Below are 25,291 nucleotides of genomic sequence, written 5' to 3'. Positions count from 1 at the left end.
AGTTCATCAGCAATGTTAAAGTAATCTCTTTGTAGAAGACACATAAGCTGCTAAGGAAATGGGGGGGGGGGCAAAAAGGGGCGAAGACAAAAACATAGTGTAGTGGAGATAGTATTGGGGAAGAGGGGAGATTTAATGGCACAGGTATTGTTTGCACCTAAATTATAGAGCTGTTTGTTTGGATTGAATTCCGCAACTGAGCTCCTTCACAGCACTGAGCTCGATGGCATCTGGTATCTTCAGTGTCTCCAAACCTTCACAGCATTGAGGAAGCTGTGGACTGAGCATATCAATACAGTTATACTTTGTTCTTTACTTATGGAATGTCTCAGTAGAAATTTATAGAATAGAAAAATAAAAAAGCATATCAATATAAAGGTTTCACTTTGGAGGACTGTGAGTGAAATCTATTCAAGGGTGGAACCATTGAAAAGAGCAAGTCTCTTTACATGTGAGATTCACTTGGGCCAATAGAAAGAAGTTAGCTTTAAAAGGAGTGACCTTTGTGGAAGCAGCCATTGTGAGAGTATACAGTGTTAGATTAGAGAACTGAGGCTTTGCCTTAAGAGGCTTCAGCAAGAAGAAGCTGCAGACTAAGGTGAGCTTCTGGTAGGTTTCTCTTTCTTCCTGTGTTATTGCATAGATAGAGCAGCAAGGATAGAACTCAGGGCAATGGTGTACTCATCGTGCAAGATGTGGGAAGTCAAGGCAACCTCCAGTGTCTATGATGACTACAATTGCATCTGGCTGCAGCTCCTTGCATACTGAGTTAAGGAACTGGAGCTAGAGCTGGGTGACCTATAGATCATTTGGGAGAATAAGTTACTAGATGGGAGGCAGTCACACCTGAGTTACAGGAGGCAGATAGCTGAATGTTTGCAAGGAGAGAGAAGGGGAATAGGCAGACAATGCAGAGTTCCCCTGTACTTAGATAGAAACATAGAAAACCTAACGGCACAATACAGGCCCTTTGGCCCACAGTGCTGTGCTGAACATGTACTTACTTTAGAGATTACCTAGGGTTACCCATAGCCCTCTATTTTTCTAAGTGCCATGTACCTATCCAGGAGCCTCTTAAAACAGGGGTCCCCAACCTTTTTTGCACCGCGGACCGGTTTAATATTGACAATATTCTTGTGGACTGGCTGATGGGGTGGGTGGGGGGGTGTTCAGGTAGGGTTGCCAACTTTCTCACTCCCAAATAAGGGACAAAAGTAGCAGTCAAATACAGGACTCTTGTGTTTATTCCAAGAAAGACTACCATGACCATGAAGCCTTGCGCGAGCACCTGTGTGCGCATGCGTGTATGTGCCGATTTTTTTTCTACAAAGCGGTTTTGGCTTAATTTTCACGATTCTGTTAAGTGAAACTACACTGTACGTACATTATTTCTACTTTATATAGGCTGTGTATTTATCATATCATTCCTGCTTTTACTATATGTTAGTGTTATTTTAGGTTTTATGTGTTATTTGGTATGATTAGGTAGGTTATTTCAAGTTCAACAGTGCATGACAGGGAGTGAGGAAAGGTGCAGCTGATTCGTATCGTTTCGTATCGCCAAATCACATCATTTCCTTGCGGCCCGGTTAGCACATGCTTTGCGGCCTGGTACCGGTCCGTGGCCCTGTGGTTGGGGACCACTGTCTTAAAAGACCCTATTGTATCCGCCTCCACCATAGTCGCCGGCAGCCCATTTCATGCACTCATCACTCTCTGCGTAAAAAAAAACTTAACCCTGACATCTCCTCTGTACCTATTTCCAAGCACCTTAAAACTGTGCTCTCTCATGCTAGCCATTTCAGCCCTGGGAAAAAGCCTCTGTCTATCCACGCGATCAATGCCTCTCATCATCTTATACACCTCTGTCAGGTCACCTCTCATCCTACCTTTTTCCCTCAATAGCAAATATATTGCTTTGGATTTTGTTTGGGGAGGGATGGCTGACTTATAAAAACAAAACCAGAGTAATCAGCTCTGTTGCACAGAAGGTAAGGGGGGAGAAGAGGAAAGACTGGTGAAAGGGGATTCAATAATTAGAGGAACAGACAGGAGATTCTGTGGATGTGAAAGGTACTCTTGGATAGTATGTTGCCCTTCAAGTGCCAGGGAATCTCAGATCAAGCCCACAGCATTCTTAAAGGGGAGGGAGAACAGCCAGAAATCAATCTGCATATTGGTACCCACGACATAGCTAGGAAAAAGGATGAGATCCTGAGAGCGAATATAGGGAGCCAGGAAGGAAGCTAAAAAGTAGAAAGTCAGGGGTAGTAATTTCAGGATTGCTGCCTCGCCACGCACCAGTGAGGGTAAGAAGAGGATAATATGGCAGGTGAATGTGTAGCTGAAGAATTGGCACAGGGGACAGGGTTTCAGGTTTGTTGATTATTGGGATCTCTTCTTGGAGAGATATGACTTATTCCAAAAAGGAATGGGTTACACCTGAAGTCGAGTGAGAATAGTGTCCTGTTAGGTCAGATGATGGGCAGTTGGTGAAAAGATAGATGCAGCATGTAAATAGACTGAGGATTGGGTGAAATGTGTCTATTTTTATCCCAGAACTATCAGAACAAGGGCAATGAACTAGGAGCATAGGTCAGTATATGGAACTACGATGTTGCGGCCATTGCAAAGACTTGGTTTTCACAAGGGCAGGTATGCCTCCTGGATTTTCTGGATTTTAGATGTTTCAAAAGGGACATGAAAGAAGGTAAGAGAGGTGAGGGAGTGGTATTGTTAACAGAAATAGTATCACAGTTGCAGAAATGGAGGACGTCGTGGAGGGAGCATCTGCTGAGTCAGTTAGAAATAGGAAGGGAGCAATCACTCTATTCGAAGTACCATATAGGACCATAATGGCATAAGGAGCAAATCGGTAGGTAGATTTTGGAAGGGTGCAAAAACAACAAAGTTGTCGTCAAGAGTGACTTGGACTTCCCTAATACTAATATTTGTTTGATAGTAGAATTTGTTAGATGTTTCTAGGGAGGATTCCTGATACAATATCTCAACAAGCTGACCAGAGGAGAGACCATTCTGAAAATGCTGGCAATCCAGAGTAACACACACAAATGCTGGAGGAACTCAGCTTGTCAGGCAGCATCTTTCGAGATGAATAAGCAGTTGTCATTTCGGGCTGAAACCCTTACGGGATCTAGTACAAGACAATGAACCAGGTCAGGTGACAGATCACCCGGCGGGTGAGCTTCCAGAGACCGTCACCACAACTCCCTGACCCAGGAACTAGGGAGCGTAAACTTGCAACAGATGTTCTCAGGGAGATGCGCAAAGGAAAAATGTGAGTTGTTTAGGGAGCAATTGCATGGGGTTCTAGATAAGTTTGTCCCACTGAGGCAGAGAAATGGTGGTAGAGTGAAAGAACCATGGTTGACAAGAGAAGAGGGATATTTAATCAAGTGGAAGAAGGAAGCATTCTTAAGGTTAAGGAAGCAAGGATTAGGCTGGACTCTTGACAGTTATAAGATAGCCAGGAAGGATTTTAAGAAGGGACTTAAGAGACATAAGAAGGCCTTGGTAAATAGGATTAGGAAAACTCCTATGGTGTTCTACATGTACTGTATGTGAACAGGAGGATGACTAGAGTGAGAGCTGGGATAAAATCAGGGATAAAAGTAAACATGTACCTGGAGTCAAAAAAGGTCAGGGAGGTCCTTAATGAATACTTTGCTTCAGTATTCACCAGCAAGGAAGGACCTTGACAAATGTGAGGTCAGCACATAACAGGCTGGAACACATCGAGATTGAGAAAGAGGATGTATTGGAACTTTTGAAAAATGTTGTGATAAACACAGTACTTTGAAAAAGTTATAATATATATAAAACTGATAAACCTGATTCTGATATGGGTCTGTAATTGTGGACTGAGAGTGGGAAGGGGACAAAGGAGGGGGTGAAGTCATGGTTGAGAAAAGGGAAAGGGAGAGGGGAGGGGGAGGGGGAGAAAGCACCAGAGAGACATTCTGTAGTGATCAATAACCTGATTATTTGGAATGAAGTTACCTTGCTTGATGTCTCAGGCTTGGGTCTTTCTGCACCCATGCCACACCCTCACCAATCCTGGCAGTCCTTCTCTGCCACATGTTCCATACCCCTCCCACAACGCTACACCCTCGCACTCCCAACATCCTTTGCTGCTGCCAGATTTATAAACTTGCTCTCTGCTCCATGTTGACAAATAAAGTACTGTGCAAAAGTCTTAGGCACCCCAGCTATAAGACTTTTGCACAGTATTGTAAGCCCCTGAGACTGGACACAATATGGCCCAGGTTACTATGGAAAGTGAGGGAAGAGATTGCTGTGCTATTGGTGATGATTTTTGCATTCTCATTGGCCACAGTAGTAATATCAGAAGACTGCAGGATGGCAAATATTATTCTTTTCTTAAAGAAAGGTAATAGAGATAATCCTGGAGATTATAGACCAGTGAGTCTTACATCAATGGTGGGCAAACTAGTGGAGGGGGATTCTTAGAGACAGGATGTATGAGCATTTGGAGAAGCATGGTCTGATTAGCTGTAGTCAGCATGGCTTTGTGAGGGGCAGGTCAATCCTATGAGCCTGACTGACTTTTTCCAAGGATGTGATAAAAACAAATTTTAGATTATGACGGCACTCAGTCTTTGTTTATTGTCATTTAGAAATGCATGTATTAAAAAATGATACAATGTTCCTCCAGTAGATATCACAGAAACACAAGACAGACCAAGACTAAAACTGACAAAAAACACGTAATTATAACATATAGTTACAACAGTGCAAAGCAATACCGTAATTTGATAAGAGCAGACCATGGGCACAGTAAAAAAACATCTCAAAGTCTCAAATTCATGAAGGTAGAGTGGTGTATGTAGTGTATATGGATTTTTCTAAGGTGCTTGACAAGGTTTCCCATGATGGGCTCATTCAAAAAGTCAGGAGGCATGGGATCCAGGGAAACTTGGCTGTGTGGATAAAGAATTGGTTTGCCCACAAAATCAGAGGACAATGGTAGATGGAGTGTATTCTGCCTGGAGTCTGTGACTAGTGGTGATGTACAGGAATCTGTAGTGGATTCCGGTTAATTGGGACACATTGGGACCATATTAAAACACTGCCAATATTAATTGTTTATGGTTATCAACAGAGTATACTGCCATATTCTTTTGATTGACTGGCTAATGTTTTTGGCTGGTGTCAAATCTTTTCATGGCATCTTGGCAAGATTCTGAAGTCAAAATGAAAAAAACAATATGAACAAAAAATCACTGATTTTTCAATTGGCATCTTTTGGCCAAATGGATAACATAACACAAGCACCTACAACTGACGCCACTTAAAAACTGTTCACTCTAAGCACAGTGTAGTGTCTAACAGCCACACAAGTGCACATGAATGATGCTAATTAGAAACTGTTCAGCAATGGTGTCATGTCCCAGTTAAGCAGCATAGTATCCCAAATAAATAAATGGTAGCCCGGCAATTTTTTCAATTAGTTTTTGTTCTTTAAGAGTTGTCCTAATTAAGCAGCTGCCCTGATTAACTGATGGCCCAATTAACTGGAATCCACTTTATTTGGAAGCCCTGCTCTTTCTGATTTTTATAAATGACTTAGGTGTTGGCGCATGGCCAACTGGTTAAGTTGTTGGTCTAGTGGTCTGAAGGTCGCTAGTTTGAGCCTCAACTGAGGCAGTGTGTTGTGTCCTTGAGCAAGGCACTTAACCACATATTGCTCTGCGACGACACCAGTGCCAAGCTGTATCAGCCCTAGTGCTCTTCCCTTGGACAACATCGGTGGCGTGGAGAGGGGAGACTTGCAGCATGGACAACTGCCAGTCTTCCATACAACCTTGCCCAGGCTTGCGCCCTGGAAACCTTCCAAGGTGCAAATCCATGGTCTCACGAGACTAACGGATGCCTATTAAGTGACTTAGATGGAGAATAGAAGGGTGGGTTAGTAAGTTTCCAGATGACATAAAGTTGGTGTTGTGGATAGTGTAGAAAGTTGTTGTAGAACTTTGACAGGATGCAGAGATGGGCAGAGAAGTAGAAATTAGAGTTCAATTCAGAAAAGTGCGACGTGATACAAAGTTAATGGCAGGATTCTTAGCAGTTTGGAAGAACAGAGGGATCTTGGGATCCACATTATAGATCCCTCAAAGTTGCCACACAAGTTGACAAGGTGGTTATGAAGATGTATGGTGTGTTGGTCTCCATTCATTGAAGATGGATTTCAAGAACTGAGAGGTAATGTTACAGCTCTAAATTCTGGTTAGACCACACTTCAAGTATTGTGTTCAGATTGGTTCTCTTATTATAGGAGTATGTGGAAACTTGAGGAGATTAACCAAGATGCTGCCTGGATTAGGGAGCATGTCTTACGAATGTAGGGCAAATGAGCTAGGGCTTTTCTCTTTGTAGCAAAGGAAGGATGCGAGGAGACTTGATAGAGTCGTATAAGATCATAAGAGGCATGGACAGAGTGGATAGCCAACGCCTGTTCTCCAGGACGGCGATAGCTAATATAAGAGGACATAGTTTTAAGGTGATTGGAGGGAAGTATAGGGAGGATGACAGGTAGGTTCTTACAAAGAGTTGTTGATGGAAACACTGGTGGTGGTGGAGGTAGAGGCAGATACATTGGGGGCATTTAAGAGACTTAGATAGGCCCTTGGAAGAAAGAAAAATGGAGGGCTGTGAGGGAAGGAAAGGTTAAATTAATCTTGGAGTGAATTAAAAGGTCAGCACAACATTGTGGGCCAATAAGTCAGTACTGTTCTATATTCTATTTATGTTCTATGATCTAAAGTCCAAACCATGTTCTTTAATTCATAGGATTCACTACTTTATGCATGACGTAATCCATATGTTGAGATTTAATTATGAGGGTTGTAAGGAGCAATTCCTTTTATCTAATTTCTATTGGTAATAACTTAATATGTGGTTAATGAAAAGGAGGAAAGTGATGGCAAAATGTGTCAGCATTAGAGTGAATCATCATCTGTTCCAATTTCCTGATGGGTAGAACATCATCAAGTAATGGATGCAAATACTTAACTAATTGCTGAGCATTGCATATAATGTGTGATTTCACATAAAAATTATGTGCAGTTTTTTTTCTAATTAATGTTCTAAGTTTTAGCAGTTTGTAATAGAATGTAATATGAGTCCTTACATTTTTTATGGTTTCATGTTTCAAAAGTTATATTTTATATTAAGTTTACCGATATTTTTGTGGCAGGAAAACCAGGCTCAACTGGCATGAAAGGAATCAAAGGATCACGAGGACCCCGAGGTTCAAATGGTTTTAGAGGGATAAAAGGTTTGTGTTTATTATTTTTTGCCTTGATGAGCAATCGTAACAAAATTGTTGCATTGTGGAATTCACTTTGGTCAGCAGCATTCAGTGTTCACAAATGTACTGGGTATGGTTACTTCTGCATGTTCACTTCCATTATTTACACATGTATTTGTTAACGATCAGAAACAAATTTCTCCCCATATGCATTTTAAGTTACTTAAGATAATTTTAAAGAAATAACTAGTTAATAAGTCTTAATATGCAGATCAGTAATTAATATTTTCCTTTATTATATTTAACCTTGTTATTTTTATTTTTATTTTAAAATTGTGTCATTTAAAGTACATTCCATCTGATACAGAATTGCCTGACCTTCTTGAAATAGAGTGTAGGTCTATAGAATGAATCTTACTAACTGAAATGACCTTGGAGATAAGCATTGTCCTGGCCTACAGGTGATGCCTTGATTTAATTAATTTCAATTAGAGTTCTGCAGTTAGTTCAGTCCCATTTCCAGCATAGGACAGAATTAAACTTGACTATTTCTATCCATCATCAAATGGCCTACTTAGACTTCAAAAATGTCAGTTTGAGAGACGCACTATTAAAACTGTTCTGCTAAAATAGATAGGAGAAGGAGAATGGAAAAAAAAACAACACGTCTGCTGGGGATGTTGACCTCTGACAAAGGGCTGTAGAATAACGGGGACCTCAAGTTGTATTACAAGAAACAGGCCCTTCATCTGTCCTCCATGCTATCACTTAACCTCATATACCTGTATTATGTCTGTAACCTCCTATGCTTTGGCAGCTCAAGAACTTGTCCAGATACTTCTTAAATATCGTAAGAGTATCTGCCTCAGCCATCTCTTCAGGCAGTGCAATCCAAATTCTAATCTTCCTGTGTGAATTTCACTTCAAACCTATACCTTCATGTCTTTGACTCCCAACCATGTCTGTACCAGGTGATCCTTCAGTCTCCTCAGTTTAAGGGAAAGCAAACTCAGCCTATCCAGCCTCTCCTTTTGTGTAAACTCCCATCTAGACAATATCCTGGGGTATCTCCTGTATAGCCCCACCAGCACAACAACATCCTTCCTATAATCTTGTGGTTAAAATTGCACACATTACCAATTGTGTGGTCTGACCAATTTTTAATAAAGTTGTAACATGATGCCCCAGCACTTATATTCTGTCACAGCCAATGGAGACAAGCATCACATTAGCTACCTTTTTCACCACCTTAACTATCTGTGCTGCTCCTTTAGAGACCAATAGACTTGTACCCAGAGTTCATTCGCTCTCCTTATCACCCTGGTACTTACTGTGTACTGGATATTTAAATTCCCTGATGTTATTATTTCAGAGGACCTGTCTTGCACCCAGCACATAAATGCAATTATGAAGAAAGCATGGCAGCACCTCTAGTTCTTTAGGAATTTGCGGAGATTAGATTATGAGGACACGCAGTCCTCTTTTATTGTCATTTAGTAATGCATGCATTAAGAAATGATACAATATTCCTCCGGTGTGATATCACAGAAACACAGGACAGACCAAGACTGAAAAACGAACAAAAAACACATAATTATAACATATAGTTACAACAGTGCAACAATACCATAACTTGATGAAGAACAGGCCATGGGACAGCAAAAAAGTTCAAAGTCTCTCGAAAGTCCCACGTCTCACACAGACGGGAGAAGGAAGAAAACTCTCACTGCCGTGCCCGACCACAGTCCGACTGTGAGTCGTCCGAAAACTTCGAGCTCCAATCAGCCCTCCGACACCGAGTGCTGAGCACCATCTCTGCCGAATGCTTCGACCCCAGCCTCGGTCGCCAGCAGCAGGCAAAGCCGGGGATTTTGGGGCCTTCCCTTCAGAGATTCTCGATCGCACGGTAGCAGCGGCAACGAACCGGGCATTTCAGAAATTCTCCAGATTTTCCTCTGTGCTTCTCACGTCTGTCTCCATCAAATCAGAATTGTCCATGGCCCCTATTTAACAGATACGGTATCATTTCACCGGAGAGCTGCACGCGCTGCATCGCGCCGCCATCTTCTCCTCCCGCCTTTGGCATGACATCAAAAACTCTGACAAATTTCTATAGATGTGTGGTCGAAAATATAGCCTGATATGGAAACCCCAATGTTCTTTAATGGAAAATCCTACAAAAAGTAGTGGATATGGCCCAGTCCATCACAGGTAAAGCCCTCACCATCATTCTGCACATCTACATGAAACGTCGTCGTAGGAAAGCAGCGTTCATCATCAAGGATCCCCACCACCCAGGACAAGCTCTCTTCTCACTGCTGCCATCAGGAAGAAAGTACAGGAGCCTCAGGACTCACACCACCAGGTTCAGGAACAGTTATTAACTTTCAACCATCAGGCTCTTGAACCAAAGGAGATAGCTTCATTCAACTTCATAGCCCCATCATTGAAATGTTCCCACAACCTACGGACTCACTTTTAAGGACTCTTCATCTCATGTTCTTGATTTTTATTGCTTATTTATTTATTTATTATTATTATTTCCTTCTTTTTGTATTTGCACAGATTATTGTCTTTTGCACACTAGCTGAATGCACAAGTTGGTGCAGTGTTTCATTGATTCTATTATGAATTTATTGAGTATGCCCAAACGAAAATGATTCTCAGGGTTGTATATGGTAACATATATGTACTTTGATAATAAATTTACTTTGAACTTTGATGATTCAGAGAGATAGGAAGATAGTTTAAAAGAATGCAAGCCCTCCACCAGAAAATGGATAGAACAAGAGAGCTGACAAAAGTTTGGCAGACGGAGGGAAATCTGAAGTTATCCACATTGGACAAATAAAACAACGGCAGAATGTTGTTAAATACAGAAAGGTAGAGGAGCATCTGGGTGTCTATACATGAAATACAGAAAGTTAGCATGCAGATACAGCAATATTAACGAAGTCAAATACAATGTTTGTCTGTATTGGAGAGTACAAAAATGGGGAGATCTTGCTACAACTCTGGTTTTGGCACACCATGCCTAGAATATTACTTGCAGCTTTGAATTGAAGTGGCATATATTTTCACTGAAAATTCATTAGGTTGATTACTAGAATGGAAAATATTATTTTAAGAGCAAAGACTACACAGATTGAGCCTATACTCATCAAACTTAAAAAAAATGATTAGTGCCCTCACTGAAATTATACGTACAAGAAACTGAAAGTCAAAATACTGCAAATAATGCCTATTTATTTATTATCATTTCTTTCTGTTTGCTTTTGCACAGTTTGTGTTGTTGTTGAGTGAATGAAGTCACCGGAGAAAATTACTGGTAGATACAAAGCAGCTTCTTTATTCGACCAAACAAGGTACAGCAGGCATCATATGGAGACGCTTTCGGTGGAAAGGTCTCGCTGGCCCAATGTGGGGCTCGATATTTTATGTGCCAAGCATCAAAGGACAATTCCATATTTACAATGTATGGACAATGCTTTCTTTGAAACTACATACAACATTTTCACACTGCCTGATTCCCCACCACAGACATCCAAATGAATTTTAATCACCATTATCTGGACTGGGATTCACAGCTTTTAGGAACCCATTGTTCAGAGCTGCACTCCAAATGAAATGCACAATACATTTTCAGATGTGAAGACTGGTAGCCAGAGAGAAATGCTAAATGTATATGTCCTAAACCCAAAAATCACTCTAACTGTTCTTCCTCTTGGACCTCCTGGACAAAAATAAATTTGTGTTTGGAAAGGCCAACTTAAAGGAGGATCTATTCAAATAGGATAGCAAAAATGCCCTGCCTTGGACTCCCCCCCCCCCAATTATTCTGTGTGCCTCTACATCTACCCTATCATCCCTAATTGCACTGACAAAATGCTAAACAGTGAGATTGCTCCAGAAATTTGAACAACAGTCTTTAGAAATCCAGCTTTGTTGGTATTCCTGTTCGTTCCTCCCCTGCTGGCCGATTGCAGCTTAATCACATTCTGTGTCTTCACCCCTTCATTCTCTGGCGGCTAAAACTCTTTCCAAGGGCACCAGCAAGGTAAGTGCATGAGGCTCACAGGCCCTCTCATCGATGTATAGGAACGGGTTGAGGGTGGTGTCCATTTGAATGACTGCAAGGACCTCTCCCCAGTGGCATCCCTTTCCAAACTGTCCAGATAATTGCTGGCCAATCACTGAAAGGGCCCAGCTTATTTGTATTCATTCTGCATTCAGGCTGGGGGTGACTGCCTTCAGATACCGTGTGCAATCTTTCTCAGTCTGAAATGCCATCGAATTTGTGGAACTTGTTGTCTCTGCTTTAACTTAAATCCCTCCCCATCTATTTTCCCCAATATCTTCTCTGTTCTACGCTATTCAACTAATCAGCTACCTTCAGCACCCAGCCTTCATTACAGAGTACCATCACCATCACAATTTAGCATGCTAGTCATGTTCTCAGTGCCTTCTGCTTTTGCGTTTCCTGTGGGTATGCTTTCATCAGCTGTGGTCAGGTCTGATGTGGCCGGCTGGTGTTCATCTCTTACGTTCTCTGTAATTACATGGTTACTGGGTACACTTGATCCCCTGCTCTGTCTGTGAGTTGTATGGTTTTACCTGAGTCCAGTGTTTCCAGTGGCTGCCTTGCCGAGTCTGCACACAGACACAAGTGTCGCTTGTCGGAAGTACCATCTGTGGTCTATCCATTTGGGAGCAAACCCAGTCCTTTCAGGCAGCACCCTCTCCATGACATGGTCACCCAGCTATGAAAGTTCTATCTCCCTTCCGTCTGGCTCTCCCTGATCAGCAATGTGCTGCTGTTGTTTTGCTTGGTCCTTGAACACTTTTAAGTTGGTTACAAAGGCCTTTCACATGCTATGCCATTCTACCCCTGTAAGTCCCAGGCTCTCCACAACCTGTAGTTACCCCATAATGGAGTTGCATTGCTTGCTCCATCAATACTCTGTAGGGACTGAAAACCAGCATGCAGTTTGGGGTTATCCGCAATCTTATCAGGATTCCTGGTAACACACCAAACCATGTCTTTCCCATCTCAGCCATAGCTTTGGCTAAGGCGTTCTTGATTGTTCAGTTGAGCCTTTCTACCATTCCTGAACTCTGAGGGTGGTAGGGCACGTGGAACTGTTATGGAATCCCTGATAGTGGGCACATTTTCTTCATCACCCACCAGGTGAAGTGATCCATAATTACCTGACAATAGCTTTTCCCCCTGCTTTTGGGTAGGGGCCCCATGAAGTCCATCTGGATATTTTCCCAAGGTCCCCTTGGCTGTGGCTGATCAGCCAGCTGTAGCTTTATGTCCTTACCAGGGTTATGGTTGGCACAATTGATACAATGGCGAGAGAATTTCTCAACATCTCTGCCCATCCCTGGCCACCACCAGTCCTGCTGAAGGGTCATGATCATGCTCTGCCTCCCTTGATGCGTCACCCCATGATGTAACTTCAGTAGTATCTGCCTAATACATGGTGGTACCACCACTCCCTCCTCCCCATGTGTCCAGCTCCCATCTGGTTCCTCCTTTCTCCACCAGTTCTCCACCTCTTCATATAATTTTACTAAACTGGCTTCCGTCGTTTCTTCCTGCACTCTTGCAATTTCGATTGCCTCTTGTTCCTCTGCTGCCCTCTTCGCACTGATGTCTGCCCACTCATTTCCTTTCTGTTCCTTACTCTTCCCTTGCTGGCGAGCTCCCACTTTAATTACTGCCACCTGGTCTCACAGTATCTCTACAACACTCGTCATTTCCCCTAAATTAGCTGCTTCAGCTTCCGAAATGATTAGTAGATCATCTGCATATTGTACGCGTGTTGACATGAAAAATAACTGGACTATTGTGCAATCCCTGGGGGAATGGCCCGTGTATATTGCTGCTCACCCAAGGCGAAGGCAAATCAGTCATGGGACTCAGGTACTAAGGGAAAGCCCCAAAATCCATTAGTGATATCCAGGACTGAAAAAACTTAGTGTTCTGGAGACAAGCCATTCGGGATCATTACAGGGCTCGCCACTATGGGATGCAATCTCGGCAAGATCTTAAGGGCAGTATAGCCTATTGTTAATGGATATGATCTATTGGGCTTCTTTACTGGCCATATAGGCGAGTTAATAGTTGCTGTAGTCTCTCTGAGTATCCCCAGGAGTTTTAGTGCCTTCACTTTACCCTGAACAGCGGTCAGTGCATCAGTTTTTATAGGGTACTGCTTATGGAGTTTATGCAGATGCTTCTCTGTTTTAACTGGGTTCATCTTTACTCGACCATAGTCCCGTTTGTGTCTAGCCCACGCTGCTGGGAACCAATGGCTCCAGCCTCTAATGATCCGGGCAACTGCGACTATGTTGGCCAGATTGTGTATTCTATTGATTGTACACATTCACTGCCTCTGACTTGTCCATATTATTTCTCCTTTTCCAGAGTCTGTAACGGCCCCTGCTTCCCTTGGGATGTCTATTCCAAGGATAATACCCTCATTATTTGGACAGACCCAGAAATACACTGGAAGCTGCACTCCCCCGATTTGCGACTGGCTTCTTTCTGCTTTCACTGTTTTCCCTCCTTCACCCCTAATATAAATAGCCTGTCCGGCTGTTGGCAAGGGTAGGTCAGTTATCGATACTGATGCCCCTGTGTCCACTAACATATCGCGTTACCGTCCCCCTAACAATGTTGTTGTGTACATCCGCGGTTACCAGCGCTGGAAGTGGGGACCACTGCCACATCTTTTTCTGACGTAGGAGCTGTCTTTACTAATCCTATGATTTGATCGCTATTCACATTGGTCACACTGGGCGCCAGTGGGGTGAGAGATTGCGTGTCTGCTGTGACGTTCACCCGTTTTTCATTCCCGCTTTTTGGACACTGCCTCCAACCATGTCCCAACAGGCCTCACCTGTAGCATATAAACTCCTCTACACTCACACGTCTATTCCAGCAATTCCTTGCTTTGTGCCCTGGCCACTGGCAAGTGAAACAAACCCTCGGAGACATCACAGCAGCAGCATCCACTATAGCCACCTTCTCTTGCACTTCCCTTGGTCCATCTCACTGGCCCAGCAAACTATCGCAGAGTAGGTCGACCTTCTTTTGACAGTGGAAAAGTGTGTATGGAACCAGAGGAGATAGCAGAGGTACTTAATGGATACTTTGCTTCAGTATTCACTGTGGAAAAGAATTTTGGCGATTGTAGGGATGACTTACGGTGGACTGAAAAGCTTGAGCATGTAGATATTAAGGAAGAGGATGTGCTGGAGCTTTTGGAAAGCATCAAGTTGGATAAGTCACTGGAACCCGACGAGATGTATCCCAGGCTACTGTGGGAGGTGAGGGAGGAGATTGCTGAGCCTCTGGTGATGATCTTTGCATCGTCAATGGGGATGGGAGAGGTTCTGGATTATTGGAGGGTTGCAGATGTTGTTCCCTTATTCAAGAAAGGGAGTAGAGATAGCCCAGGAAATTATAGACCAGTGAGTCTTACTTCAATGTTTGGTAAATTGATGGAGAAGATCCTGAGAGGTAGGATTTATGAATATTTGGAGAGGCATAATATGATTAGGAATAGTCAGAATGGCTTTGTGTAAGGCAGATCGTGCCTTACGAGCCTGATTGAATTTTTTGAGGATGTGACTAAACACATTGATGAAGGTAGAGCAGTAGATGTAGTGTATATGGATTTCAGCAAGGCATTTGATAAGGTACCCCATACAAGGCTTATTGAGAAAGTAAGGAGGCATGGGAACCAAGGGGACATTGCTTTGTGTATCCAGAACTGGTTTGCCCACAGAAGGCAAAGAGTGGTTGTAGATGGGTCATATTCTGCATGGAGGTCGGTCACAAGTGGTGTGCCTCAGGGATCTGTTCTGGGACCCCTACTCTTCATGATTTTTATGAATGACCTGGATGAGGAAGTGGAGGGATGGGTTAGTAAGTTTGCTGATGACACAAAGGTTGAAGGTGTTGTGGATAGTGTGGAGGGCTGTCAGAGGTTACAGCGGGACATTGATAGGATGCAGACCTGGGCTGAAAAGTGGCAGATGGAGTTCAACCCAGATAAGTGTGAGGTGGTTCATTTTGGTAGGTCAAATATGATGGCAGAATTAATGGTAAGACTCTTAGCAGTGTGGACGATCAGAGGGATGTTGGGGTCCGAGTCCATAGGACACTCAAAGCTGCTATGCAAGTTGACTCTGTGGTTAAGAAGGCATACAGTGCATTGGCCTTCATCAACCGTGGAATTGAGCTTAAGAGCTGAGAGGTAATGTTGCAACTATATAGGACCCTGGTCAGACCCCACTTGTGCTCAATTTTGGTGTCCTTGCTACAGGAAGGATGTGGAAACCGTAGAGAAGGTGCAGAGGGGATTTACAAGGATGTTGCCTGGATTGGGGAGCATACCTTATGAGAATAGGTTGAGTGAACTCGGCTTTTTCTCCTTGGAGTGACGGAGGATGAGAGGTGACCTGATAGAGGTGTACAAGATGATGAGAGGAGATTGATCATGTGGATAGTCAGAGGCTTTTTCCCCAGGGCTGAAATGGCTAGCGTGAGAGGGCACAGTTTTAACGTGCTTGGAAGTAGGAACAGAGGAGATGTCAGGGGTAAGTTTTTTACACAGAGAGTGGTGAGAGTGTGGAATGGGCTGCCAGCAATGGTGGTGGAGGCGGATATGATAAGGCCTTCTAAGAGACTCCTGGATAGGTAGATGGAGCTTAGAAAAATAGGGCTATGGGTAACGCTAGGTAATTTCAAAGGTAAGGACATGTTCGGCACAGCTTTGTGGGCCGAAGGGCCTGTATTGCGCTGCAGGTTTTCTATGTTTCTATGACCCCACTGTTATCCTTAAATCTAAAACTTCCTGGTGGGCTGAGCTCAGGCCTTCCTTCATCATTTTCAGGAAGACTTGGTTGTTCCTCCCTGGATTATCCAACCTGGGATACTCCTCATACACTTGATATTTACATTCTACATAATCCAAAGCTGTCTGAACTTTTTGAATCACTGCTATTATCGTTCTCCAGTGACTCTCACATCTCCCCAGTCACTACCTCACTTCCCCTTTAAAAGAACAATATCTTTCTTCATTGCTAGTATTCCCAGTAGTTACCCATGTACCGCCCTGCACCTTCTGGGCCATATTGTCTCACACATTCCTCGGGCACTTCACCTTTACCAGCACATGTATATCTTTGGGGTGCATCTGGTGAATTTCAACCATTTCCTCGAGCTTGCACCAAAATTCTGAATTCCCACATGCGACTTTAAGTGAGGGCACCCCCCAAGGGTGAAGGGCTTATGAATGATCGTATCAGTATCAAGGGCAGGCTCTGATCATTGGGGTTCTCAACCTGATATTGCTTGATCTCAATAGGTGCCATCCTGACAGATATATCTGGGTAAAACCTCTCCCTGAACTATCTCCACATTAATTCCCACACTATGCAAAATATAAAAGATGGGTACCAGCTAAACAACACATACTTTAAACCGTAGAGTATGTACTCTGCAAGCTGCCACCTTAACTCATGATGCCTGCTGTATTCCTTTGCATCACACTCACAAAATGTGTACGCTAAAGTGCAGCTCCCAGAATGAGTATACACATCCCCACTTTGGCATCCCGATCCGTCGGTTACCACTCTTCACAACTGGTGGCTCCGCCTCACATTTGCAAGCTTCAATTCAGTATCTTTGAAATGCTGTTCAAACTTATTTTGTGGAATGACAAACAGCTGAGCTAGTGTCCAATTCCAATTTAATTTGCCATTCACTTCTGGTGTAAGCCATATTGCTTATCTATTGTTAGTTTTTACATTCTATGTTTCAAGACTACTCAGTCCTGTGTCACTCATTATTATCAGATTTTTCATGAACAGCATGCAGACTTGTGCTCTTTTTGAAACTGCAAGTTGACTTTTTACTCTTTATCTCTTCCCTGTGCAGTCCATTTATTTTTGTCTGCTCTACATGCTCTTTGTATGCGTCCTACTTTGTTGTATTTTCTGCAAGTTTCACCTTTAAGCCTGCATTAATCTGGTGTACACGAGCCCCTGCCACAATGGTAATACAATTTGTTCAACCAGGCAAGCTTCTGTTTAGACATAGAAATTTTGTTCACACTCACTTTTATTCCTGACTGCAACTCATTTGAGTCTCTGGCTGCTGTTTCCATTGATACAGTAATTTAAACTGTGCTTTGAAATGTGAGTTGTGCTTCAATTGGGAACTGTTTATGAATGCTTCCTTTTGCAAGACTCCACAAATTAAATGATCTCTCAGTGCATTGTTAAGCCTATCATTGAACTGACAATGCGTGGACAATTTCTTCAATTCAGCCACATAAACTGAAATGCACTCCCCTTCCTTTTGATTCTGCTTATGAAACCTAAAGCATTCTGCAATCAACAATGATTTTGGTTCTAAATGTTCCTGCATTACATTCACCATATCAGCAAAGCTCTTTTGGCTAGTTTGGTTGAAGCAGTCAAACTTTTAAGCAAACTGTATACTTTTCCATCCATTGCACTCAGCAACACTGGTATTCGTTTTTCATTGGCGACTTCATTTGCTTGAAAATACTGCTCAATTTGTTCAGCATACGTTATCCATTTATGTGTTGTGCAATCAAACACTTCTATCTTTCCAATGGTGCCAGCCATTTCTGCTTTTAAAAATATATTATTATCACCCAGTACTCATTCTAAATGAATCCATGGCCATACTGCTTGTTAATTTTGTCCATTTTTTGCCTTTTTATTAACTCAAATGTCTCTCTCCACTTCTGAAGAGAAACGTACTGCACTTCAACAGGTAGGTATTTGTCTTGGGATTGTTTAAAACCTTCCTCATTGTTATGTTGTGTAACTCTAGAAATTCATTGAAATTCAGGAGCTGGGTTACTTGTCTACTTAGTTTTACTTGCAGTGAGGTGCTCACATATGACTTGGGGGCTTAGTGACGTATGCCATTCAAATACAACTTACATATTACCTATAATAAATTATGTAAACAAAGAAAGAATGCTTAATCAAACAACATATTTACAACATTACTCAAATACTACTGAAATATTAAATTCACCACCACACATTCTTTTCATTACTACCATCAAGGTGGAGGTACAGAAGCCTGAAGACTCACACTTAATGTCAGATTTTTTGAATGGTCCATTAACCGATGAACAGTATCTTACTATTCCTCTTTTGCATTATATACTTATTCTTTTGTATCATATTGTGATTGTTATGTTTTGCACAGTATTGCCAACACAAAACAATGAAAAATAAACCTGATTTTGATTCTGAAGTATTCATTTAAGATATTACCCACATTCATTGGTGTATTTTTATTACAATCAATTGAAACAGCTTGAAAGCCCACAGGTAATCTCCTTTTGACTAATTATGTGACTTCTAAAACCAATTGGCCGCACCAGTAATGATTTGGTGTGCCAAATTAAAGGAGGTGAATCAATTATTTTGTGTTTTATATTTGTAATTAATTTAGATCACTTTGTAGAGATCTGTTTTCACTTTGACACAAAAGAGACTTTTTCTGATGATCAGTATCAAAAAAGCCAAATTAATTCAATATTGTAAAACAATAAAACATGAAAACTTCTGAGGCGTAGGCACTGTACCTATATATTGGCTCAAATTAACTCTTCTGGATGTACTTTATAAAGCCTTTCCTATCTATGCACTCTAAGGGATTCTAAGTCATTATTGGGAAAGTTAACATTTGTCGCTCTTACAATTCTTTGTTTTGTCAGAAGTCAGAATGTATATAAAAAGCATTTATTATTTCCCATCTTGTGCTACCACCAAAGAATAACTACAGCTTTTTCATGTTTTTCATTGACAAACCTGAGTAAGAAGAAAACTTTCCATCTATAGTACATTATATATTAAAAATCAGATATTTCACCTGTTTTTTCATTAATTCCAACTATAACTGTATTAATACAGTACCAGAAATTCCCAATCCATATTAACAATAAGGAGTATTTATGATTATATATAAATATAAATTGATCATTTGAATTCATAAATATAACTACAAGAATGAGTAGTTCCCTTTAATAAATTATATTGACCTTAGGAAAGCCATGTTGTCCCATAACATAGAACATACTGTAGAACAGTACAGTATGGGCCTTTTAGCTCACAATATTGTGCTGACCTATATAAACCTAAATGATTAATCTATCCCTTCGCTCCTAGACAGACCATAACCCTCCATTTTTCTTACACCCATGTGCCTTTCTAAGAGTTTCTTAAATGTCCTTATGAAGTTAAAAAATAGAAGCAGGATTTAGGACTTTGATACTCATGCCTGCTGCACTATTCACCAAGATTCTTACTGATCTTTTATCTTTAACCAATGTTCCTTGATCCCCTTAATATATAAATATAATTTACTGTCTTGAATATAGCACCTAAGCCTCCTTCGTACCCCTCTTATGATCTCTCTACAGAATGACCAATCCATGATTCTGAGGTTCTGATCTCTGCTTCGGGGTACCACCACCAAGGAAACATTTTTCCTCTCAGACAGCACAAACATTTTGTATCTTCAGTAAAATTTCTTCTCATATGTACTCATTAGAAAATAGGTTCAGCTTGCTTAATCTCTTCTCATATAACAGATCTGTAATCTCAGGAATCACTTGGGTGAACCTTTGCTGCATGCCTTCAATTGCAATTATATTCTACTTTAGGCATGGAAACCAGACCTGCAGTCTTCCAGATTTCATCACTTTCCATGATCTGTTTACAAATGTCACGTATTCGTTTGCATTTTAACATTGTTAAGGAAAAGCCTTTAGAAACCAGGTTTGAGCTTTTAAAAATTTACGCTATTTTACTTTGATTTACTTGTTTTTAATTGCAGGGCAGAAAGGAGCTCGAGGACCAAGGGGCATGATGGGACTCAAGGGGATCCGAGGACGCCGGGGCTTTCAAGGCAGAAGAGGTATACTACTGAAATGCCTAATTAATTCTCATTTTTTTACTGTTGGTTTTATCATGAAAAATAACCATTAAGTAATTGACAGATGTCAATCCAAGTGGAACTCAGAAGATGTCAGCACCTTCAGGAGGAAGTTAAACATGACTGTTTAACAAACCTATTATCTGATACAATATTGATCCCCTAGTAAAGACAATGTTAGCTCTCTGTTTATATGGGCTAAGAGAAGTGTAGTCATATCTGGGGGGAAGGATGAAAGCTGCCACTGACAATAATTTATGTGACTGAGTAGTCTATAGGTGGAAGTGTAAGTCATGACAGATAATAAATAACAAAGAAATATTTGATAAAATGGAGTTTCCTCTTCTTCTGTCACTCAGGTGAAAGGTTTGGAGAGCTTGGTGTAAACAATTCCACTGTTCCTTCAGGGTATAAAAAGATATTAAGTGGATACTTTTGGAAATTACTCATGTATGTACATGGCACAAAGGTAGAAATGGAAAAGTAACAGTTGGCAATGAAGAGCTACACTCACCCCATGAGTTTTATTATTCTAATACCACAATAGATTTTCTCTTTTCCATGGTTCCTTCTGGTTCAGTGGAAGGTTAAATTTCTGATGAACTTTCATTGATCAAAAATGTTAACCATGTTTCTCTCTCCACAGTACCTTTGTATTTTCAGTATTATTTGTTTTTGTCTCAGATTTACACCATCCGCACATTTTATTCTTGCTTTTCAATTTTGCGGTCAATTTCTTATACTTGTTTGTGACCCCTATCACCCAGCATCTTTTTTCTTTCCTTATAGAATTTAACTTTGAGGGTTGGAGTCAGCTGGAAATAGTTTGAATATAACATAACAACAATTAAGCCACAAATTTCGCAAGATAATTTACTTACCTTCAGGGAATTTATAGAGTATTTTTTGAATATCTTTCTGAGTATCTTTTATTAATAACCTTTCCAATTTTTGATTTTAGGTCTGAGGGGTAATCCAGGTACTAATGGACTCCCAGGTCCTAAGGGAAATGCAGGTGTTCCTGGTCAATGTCCAGCTGACTGCCATAGCATGAAAGGAGATAAAGGACAAAAAGGAGAAACAGGTTTCCGTGGTCAAAAGGGAGATGTGGGTGAAATTGGCTTGATTGGGCAACCTGGCCTCAAAGGTGAACCAGGAAGCACTGGACTGAAAGGAGACAAAGGTGTTGAAGGAGTGAAAGGCAACCAAGGGAATCCAGGTATTTGTGACTGTGAGGATGGAGAAAAAGGTGAACGTGGCAATCTTGGACCAATTGGACCTAGAGGAGACAAAGGAGATCAAGGGCCAATGGGCGAGAAGGGAGATACTGGTGAAAAAGGAGTCAAAGGTGAACAGGGTAAAGAGGGTGAAGAAGGACCTCCCGGTCCATGTGGTCCTACCATCCAGTCAGCTTTCTCTGCTGGGCGAAGTGCTGAAGATGGTTTACCGAATCCATTTTTCCCGATACCATTCACTGTAATCTTCTACAACAACCAGGGGCATTTCAATCCTGGAGTTGGAGTTTACATAGCCCCAGTTAATGGAACATATGTATTTAGTTATCATTTGTCAATACTGACAAATCCTGTTAAACTGGGACTATTTAAAAATCGTAAATTAATTATCAAAACAGCCAACAGAGTTACCCAGGATCAAGCATCCCAAACTGTGATAATACATCTTGTTGCAGGGGACAAGATATGGTTACAAGTGAAGGATTCTAGTTTCAATGGCATGCATGCAGATCAGGATACTGACAGTACGTTCAGCGGTTTTCTCCTTTATCCTGATTCCTGTTATCCGTTAATTTCCAGGGGGGCATCTCCAGGTATTTTTGAAGATCCTTCAAATTATTACAATCCCTATTTTAATGATGATGCCCCAACACCTCCCATTGATGATGGCTCAGGTTCTGGTTCCGATTCTAGTTCAGCAATTGATTCAGTTGAGCCCAGTCCTCCTAATGCCAGTAAAGCCCCATCATAGAGGCAAAATTGCCTTAAATCCCACATAATCCAAAGTGAAAACTCACACCCAGCAACTTCAAGCCTGTAATGGCTATTTGCAGTCTTATTTTCAGCTATAATCACCAATTAGGCAAACTAGTTCACAAAGGAAGCAACCAAAATATTGATTTAAATATGCTGTAAAATCATGAGCCAAGGCTTGTAGCATTTTCATTATGCTATACTGAAAACAAACCATTATTGGCATTTGCTAACTAGGAATGAAAACAGCAGTTCTTTCTTTTCCCTCTGAATCCTGGTAACTTTCATGTTTGTAAATGTATGAATCTAAAGGCAGTCACATTTCAGGTATGTTGACTGATGCCTTAATGGTTGGTTCCCTTTTATGATTACACTCACATACTACTTTCTGAGCGTTTTCTTCACTAACTGTACATGTTTAGCTGTTAGATGAAGGTATCAGTGGGTGAAAATCATAAACTCTGGATCAAATGCTCTATCAAACTGTACCAACTGCAATATGGGGTAGGAAGTGTGGTTCAGACATTACTCAGCCTACCTGGGACATGTTTCTTTAAGAAAATGTACCAATTAGAATAAAATTCTGAAAATACATGTTTGTGTCATTTTATTTTCTTGCACATAAACTAAATCCATCTTTCATTTGTTAATCATATTTAATTTGAAACTTGCAGTGTCATCAGATGAAGGATGAATATATTCAAATCAAATTCCACCGTCCAGTTCAAATTCATATTCCTCCCTTCTCTATTCTAATGGAATATGATAGATTGGAAGAACATTGAGTTTTGTTAGTCAAACTGAGATTTCAAAGCAGATCTTACAGTTTACTATCAATACCTTACAATTACTTTGCTCACAAAAAGCTGATGTTATTATTATTAATTATCTCTCTGAGCAGGTTATTCCAAATATTCACTGACTCAGTGACTGAACAAGTGAGTTTGATCAGCACTCCCAGCTATACCCATCTCGACCAGCCCAATTGTTGCATCTTGAGTAGCAAGTGGGTAGGGGTAGTAGTGGAGAGAGAATACATAAGCAAATGCCCCATTCTCACCTTGCAGCAGCTTTGAGCCCTCTGATCCTAGATGGTCCCACTATTGGAAGCATCCTCTCCACATCCACCTTATCTGTCCTTTCACTATTCGGTAGGTTTCAATGAGATCCCCCCTCATTCTTCTAAACTCCAGAGTGTATAGGCCCAGAACCATCAAATGCTCCTCATACATTAACCCTTTCATTCCCAGGATCATTCTTTTAAAAGAAACTCCCCTAGACCATTTGAATGTCAGTAAATACTTTCTTAGATATGGAGCTCAAAACTGCCCACTATACTCCAAATATGACCAATGCCATATAAAGTCTCGGCATTACATTGTTGCTTTTCTATTCTGGTCCTTGCAAAATTAATGCTAACTTTCAACTTGCCTTTCTTATTATTGAGTCAACCTGTAACTTAACATTTGGAGAATTCTGCATTAGGACGCCCGAGTCCCTTTGAACCTCTGATTTCTCAATTTGCTTATCACTTAGATTATCTACACCTTTATTCCTTCTACCAAAGTGCATGACCATACACTTCCCAACACTGTATTCCATCTGTCACTTCTTTGTCTATTCTCCTAATCTTCTCAAGTTCTTCTGCAACTCCCTACTTCCTCAACACTACCTGCCTTTTGACCTATCTCTGTACCATCTGCAATCAAGGCTATAAAGCCATCAATTCCATCATCCAGATCATTAACATATAACATGAGAAGTACCAGATCCAACAGCAACCACTGCAGAACACCATTAGTCACTAGTAGTCAACCACTTTATTCCTACTCTTTGCCTTCTGCCAGTCAGCCAATCTTCTGTCCACTCTAGTATCTTTCCTGTAATACCATGAGTACTTACCTTGTTTAGCTGCCTTCTGAAAATCCAAGTAAATAACATCCACTGACTCTCCTTTAGCTATCTTGCCTGTTATTTCCTCAAAGAATTCCAGCAGATATGTCAGTTAAGATTTCCCCTTAAGGAAACCATGTTGACTTTGGCCTCTTTTATTGTGTGCCTGGAAATATTCTGAATCCTCAACCTTAATAATAGACTCTCAATATCTTACCAGCCATCAGGCTAACCGGCTTGTAATTTCTTGTCTTTTGCTTCCAAAAGAGTGAGTGACATTTGTGATTTTCTAGTCCTGTGGAACCATTCCAGAATCTAGTGATGCTTGAAAGATCACTACTAATGCCTCCACAATCTTTTTAGCAACCTATTTCCGAACCCTGGTTTGGTTACTCTGGTCCAGGTAATTTATCTACCTTCAGACATTTTAGCTTCCCAAGCACCTTTTCCTTAGTAATACTGTAGTGGCCACACTCACTTCTTCCCCGGAATTTCTGGCATGCTGTTGTGTCTTTCACAGTGAAGACTGACGCAAAATATTATTAAGTCTGTACACCTTCTCTTTGTTCCCCATTACTCCCTCTCCAATGACATTTTCCAGTGGTTCTGTGTCCACTTTTGCCTTTCTTTTACTCTATATATCTGAAAAAGAAAGGAAGAGATGTTATTATCAGGCCTCACTGGCTGCAGTCTCTCAAGGAAGTTGAGGATCCAGTTGCAGAGGGAGGAACAGAGGCTTTGAAACCTGTTGATTAGTAGCATTGAATGCTGAGCTGGAACAAATAAACAGCAGCTTGATGTATGTCTTACTGTTATCTAGGTGCTCCAAGTCCGAGTGAAGAGCCAGTGAAATTGCATCTACCTTAGGAAAACTGCAGTGGTTCCAGGTCCTTGCTCAGGCAGTAGCTAATTCTAGTCATGAACAACTTCTCAAGGAACTTTTTCATTGCAGATATGAGTGCTACCAAGAGATAGCAATTGAAGCAACTCACCTGCTCTTCTTGTGTACTCATATGATTGATGCCCCTTTGAATCTGGTGGGAACCTCAGATTGCAGAAGCAAGGGGCTAAAGAATCCTTTAACACTCCAGGGAGTTGGTTGACATGGGATTTCAG

At 41.3% G+C, this 25,291-nt stretch overlaps 1 protein-coding gene across 6 annotated transcripts in view; it reads left to right on the top strand.

Moving 5' to 3' along the window:
* LOC140196446 (uncharacterized) overlaps window positions 1-22,812 on the top strand; it is a 79,626-nt gene extending 56,814 nt beyond the window's left edge. For all 6 annotated transcript variants that reach the window (XM_072255686.1, XM_072255680.1, XM_072255681.1 and 3 more), the window contains 3 exons: window positions 7,238-7,318; window positions 20,196-20,276; window positions 21,256-22,812. In XM_072255686.1, the coding sequence (XP_072111787.1) occupies window positions 7,238-7,318; window positions 20,196-20,276; window positions 21,256-22,280 (1,187 nt within the window). In that variant the 3' untranslated portion in view covers window positions 22,281-22,812. The remainder of the gene's footprint in view (window positions 1-7,237; window positions 7,319-20,195; window positions 20,277-21,255) is intronic.
* Window positions 22,813-25,291: the final 2,479 nt, after the last annotated feature.

The sequence above is a fragment of the Mobula birostris genome, chromosome 4, assembly GCF_030028105.1.
Source record: "Mobula birostris isolate sMobBir1 chromosome 4, sMobBir1.hap1, whole genome shotgun sequence".
Taxonomy (NCBI): Eukaryota; Metazoa; Chordata; class Chondrichthyes; order Myliobatiformes; family Myliobatidae; genus Mobula; species Mobula birostris.
Note: the sequence above shows the minus strand (reverse complement) of the source record. Positions and strands in the feature narration are given on the sequence as shown.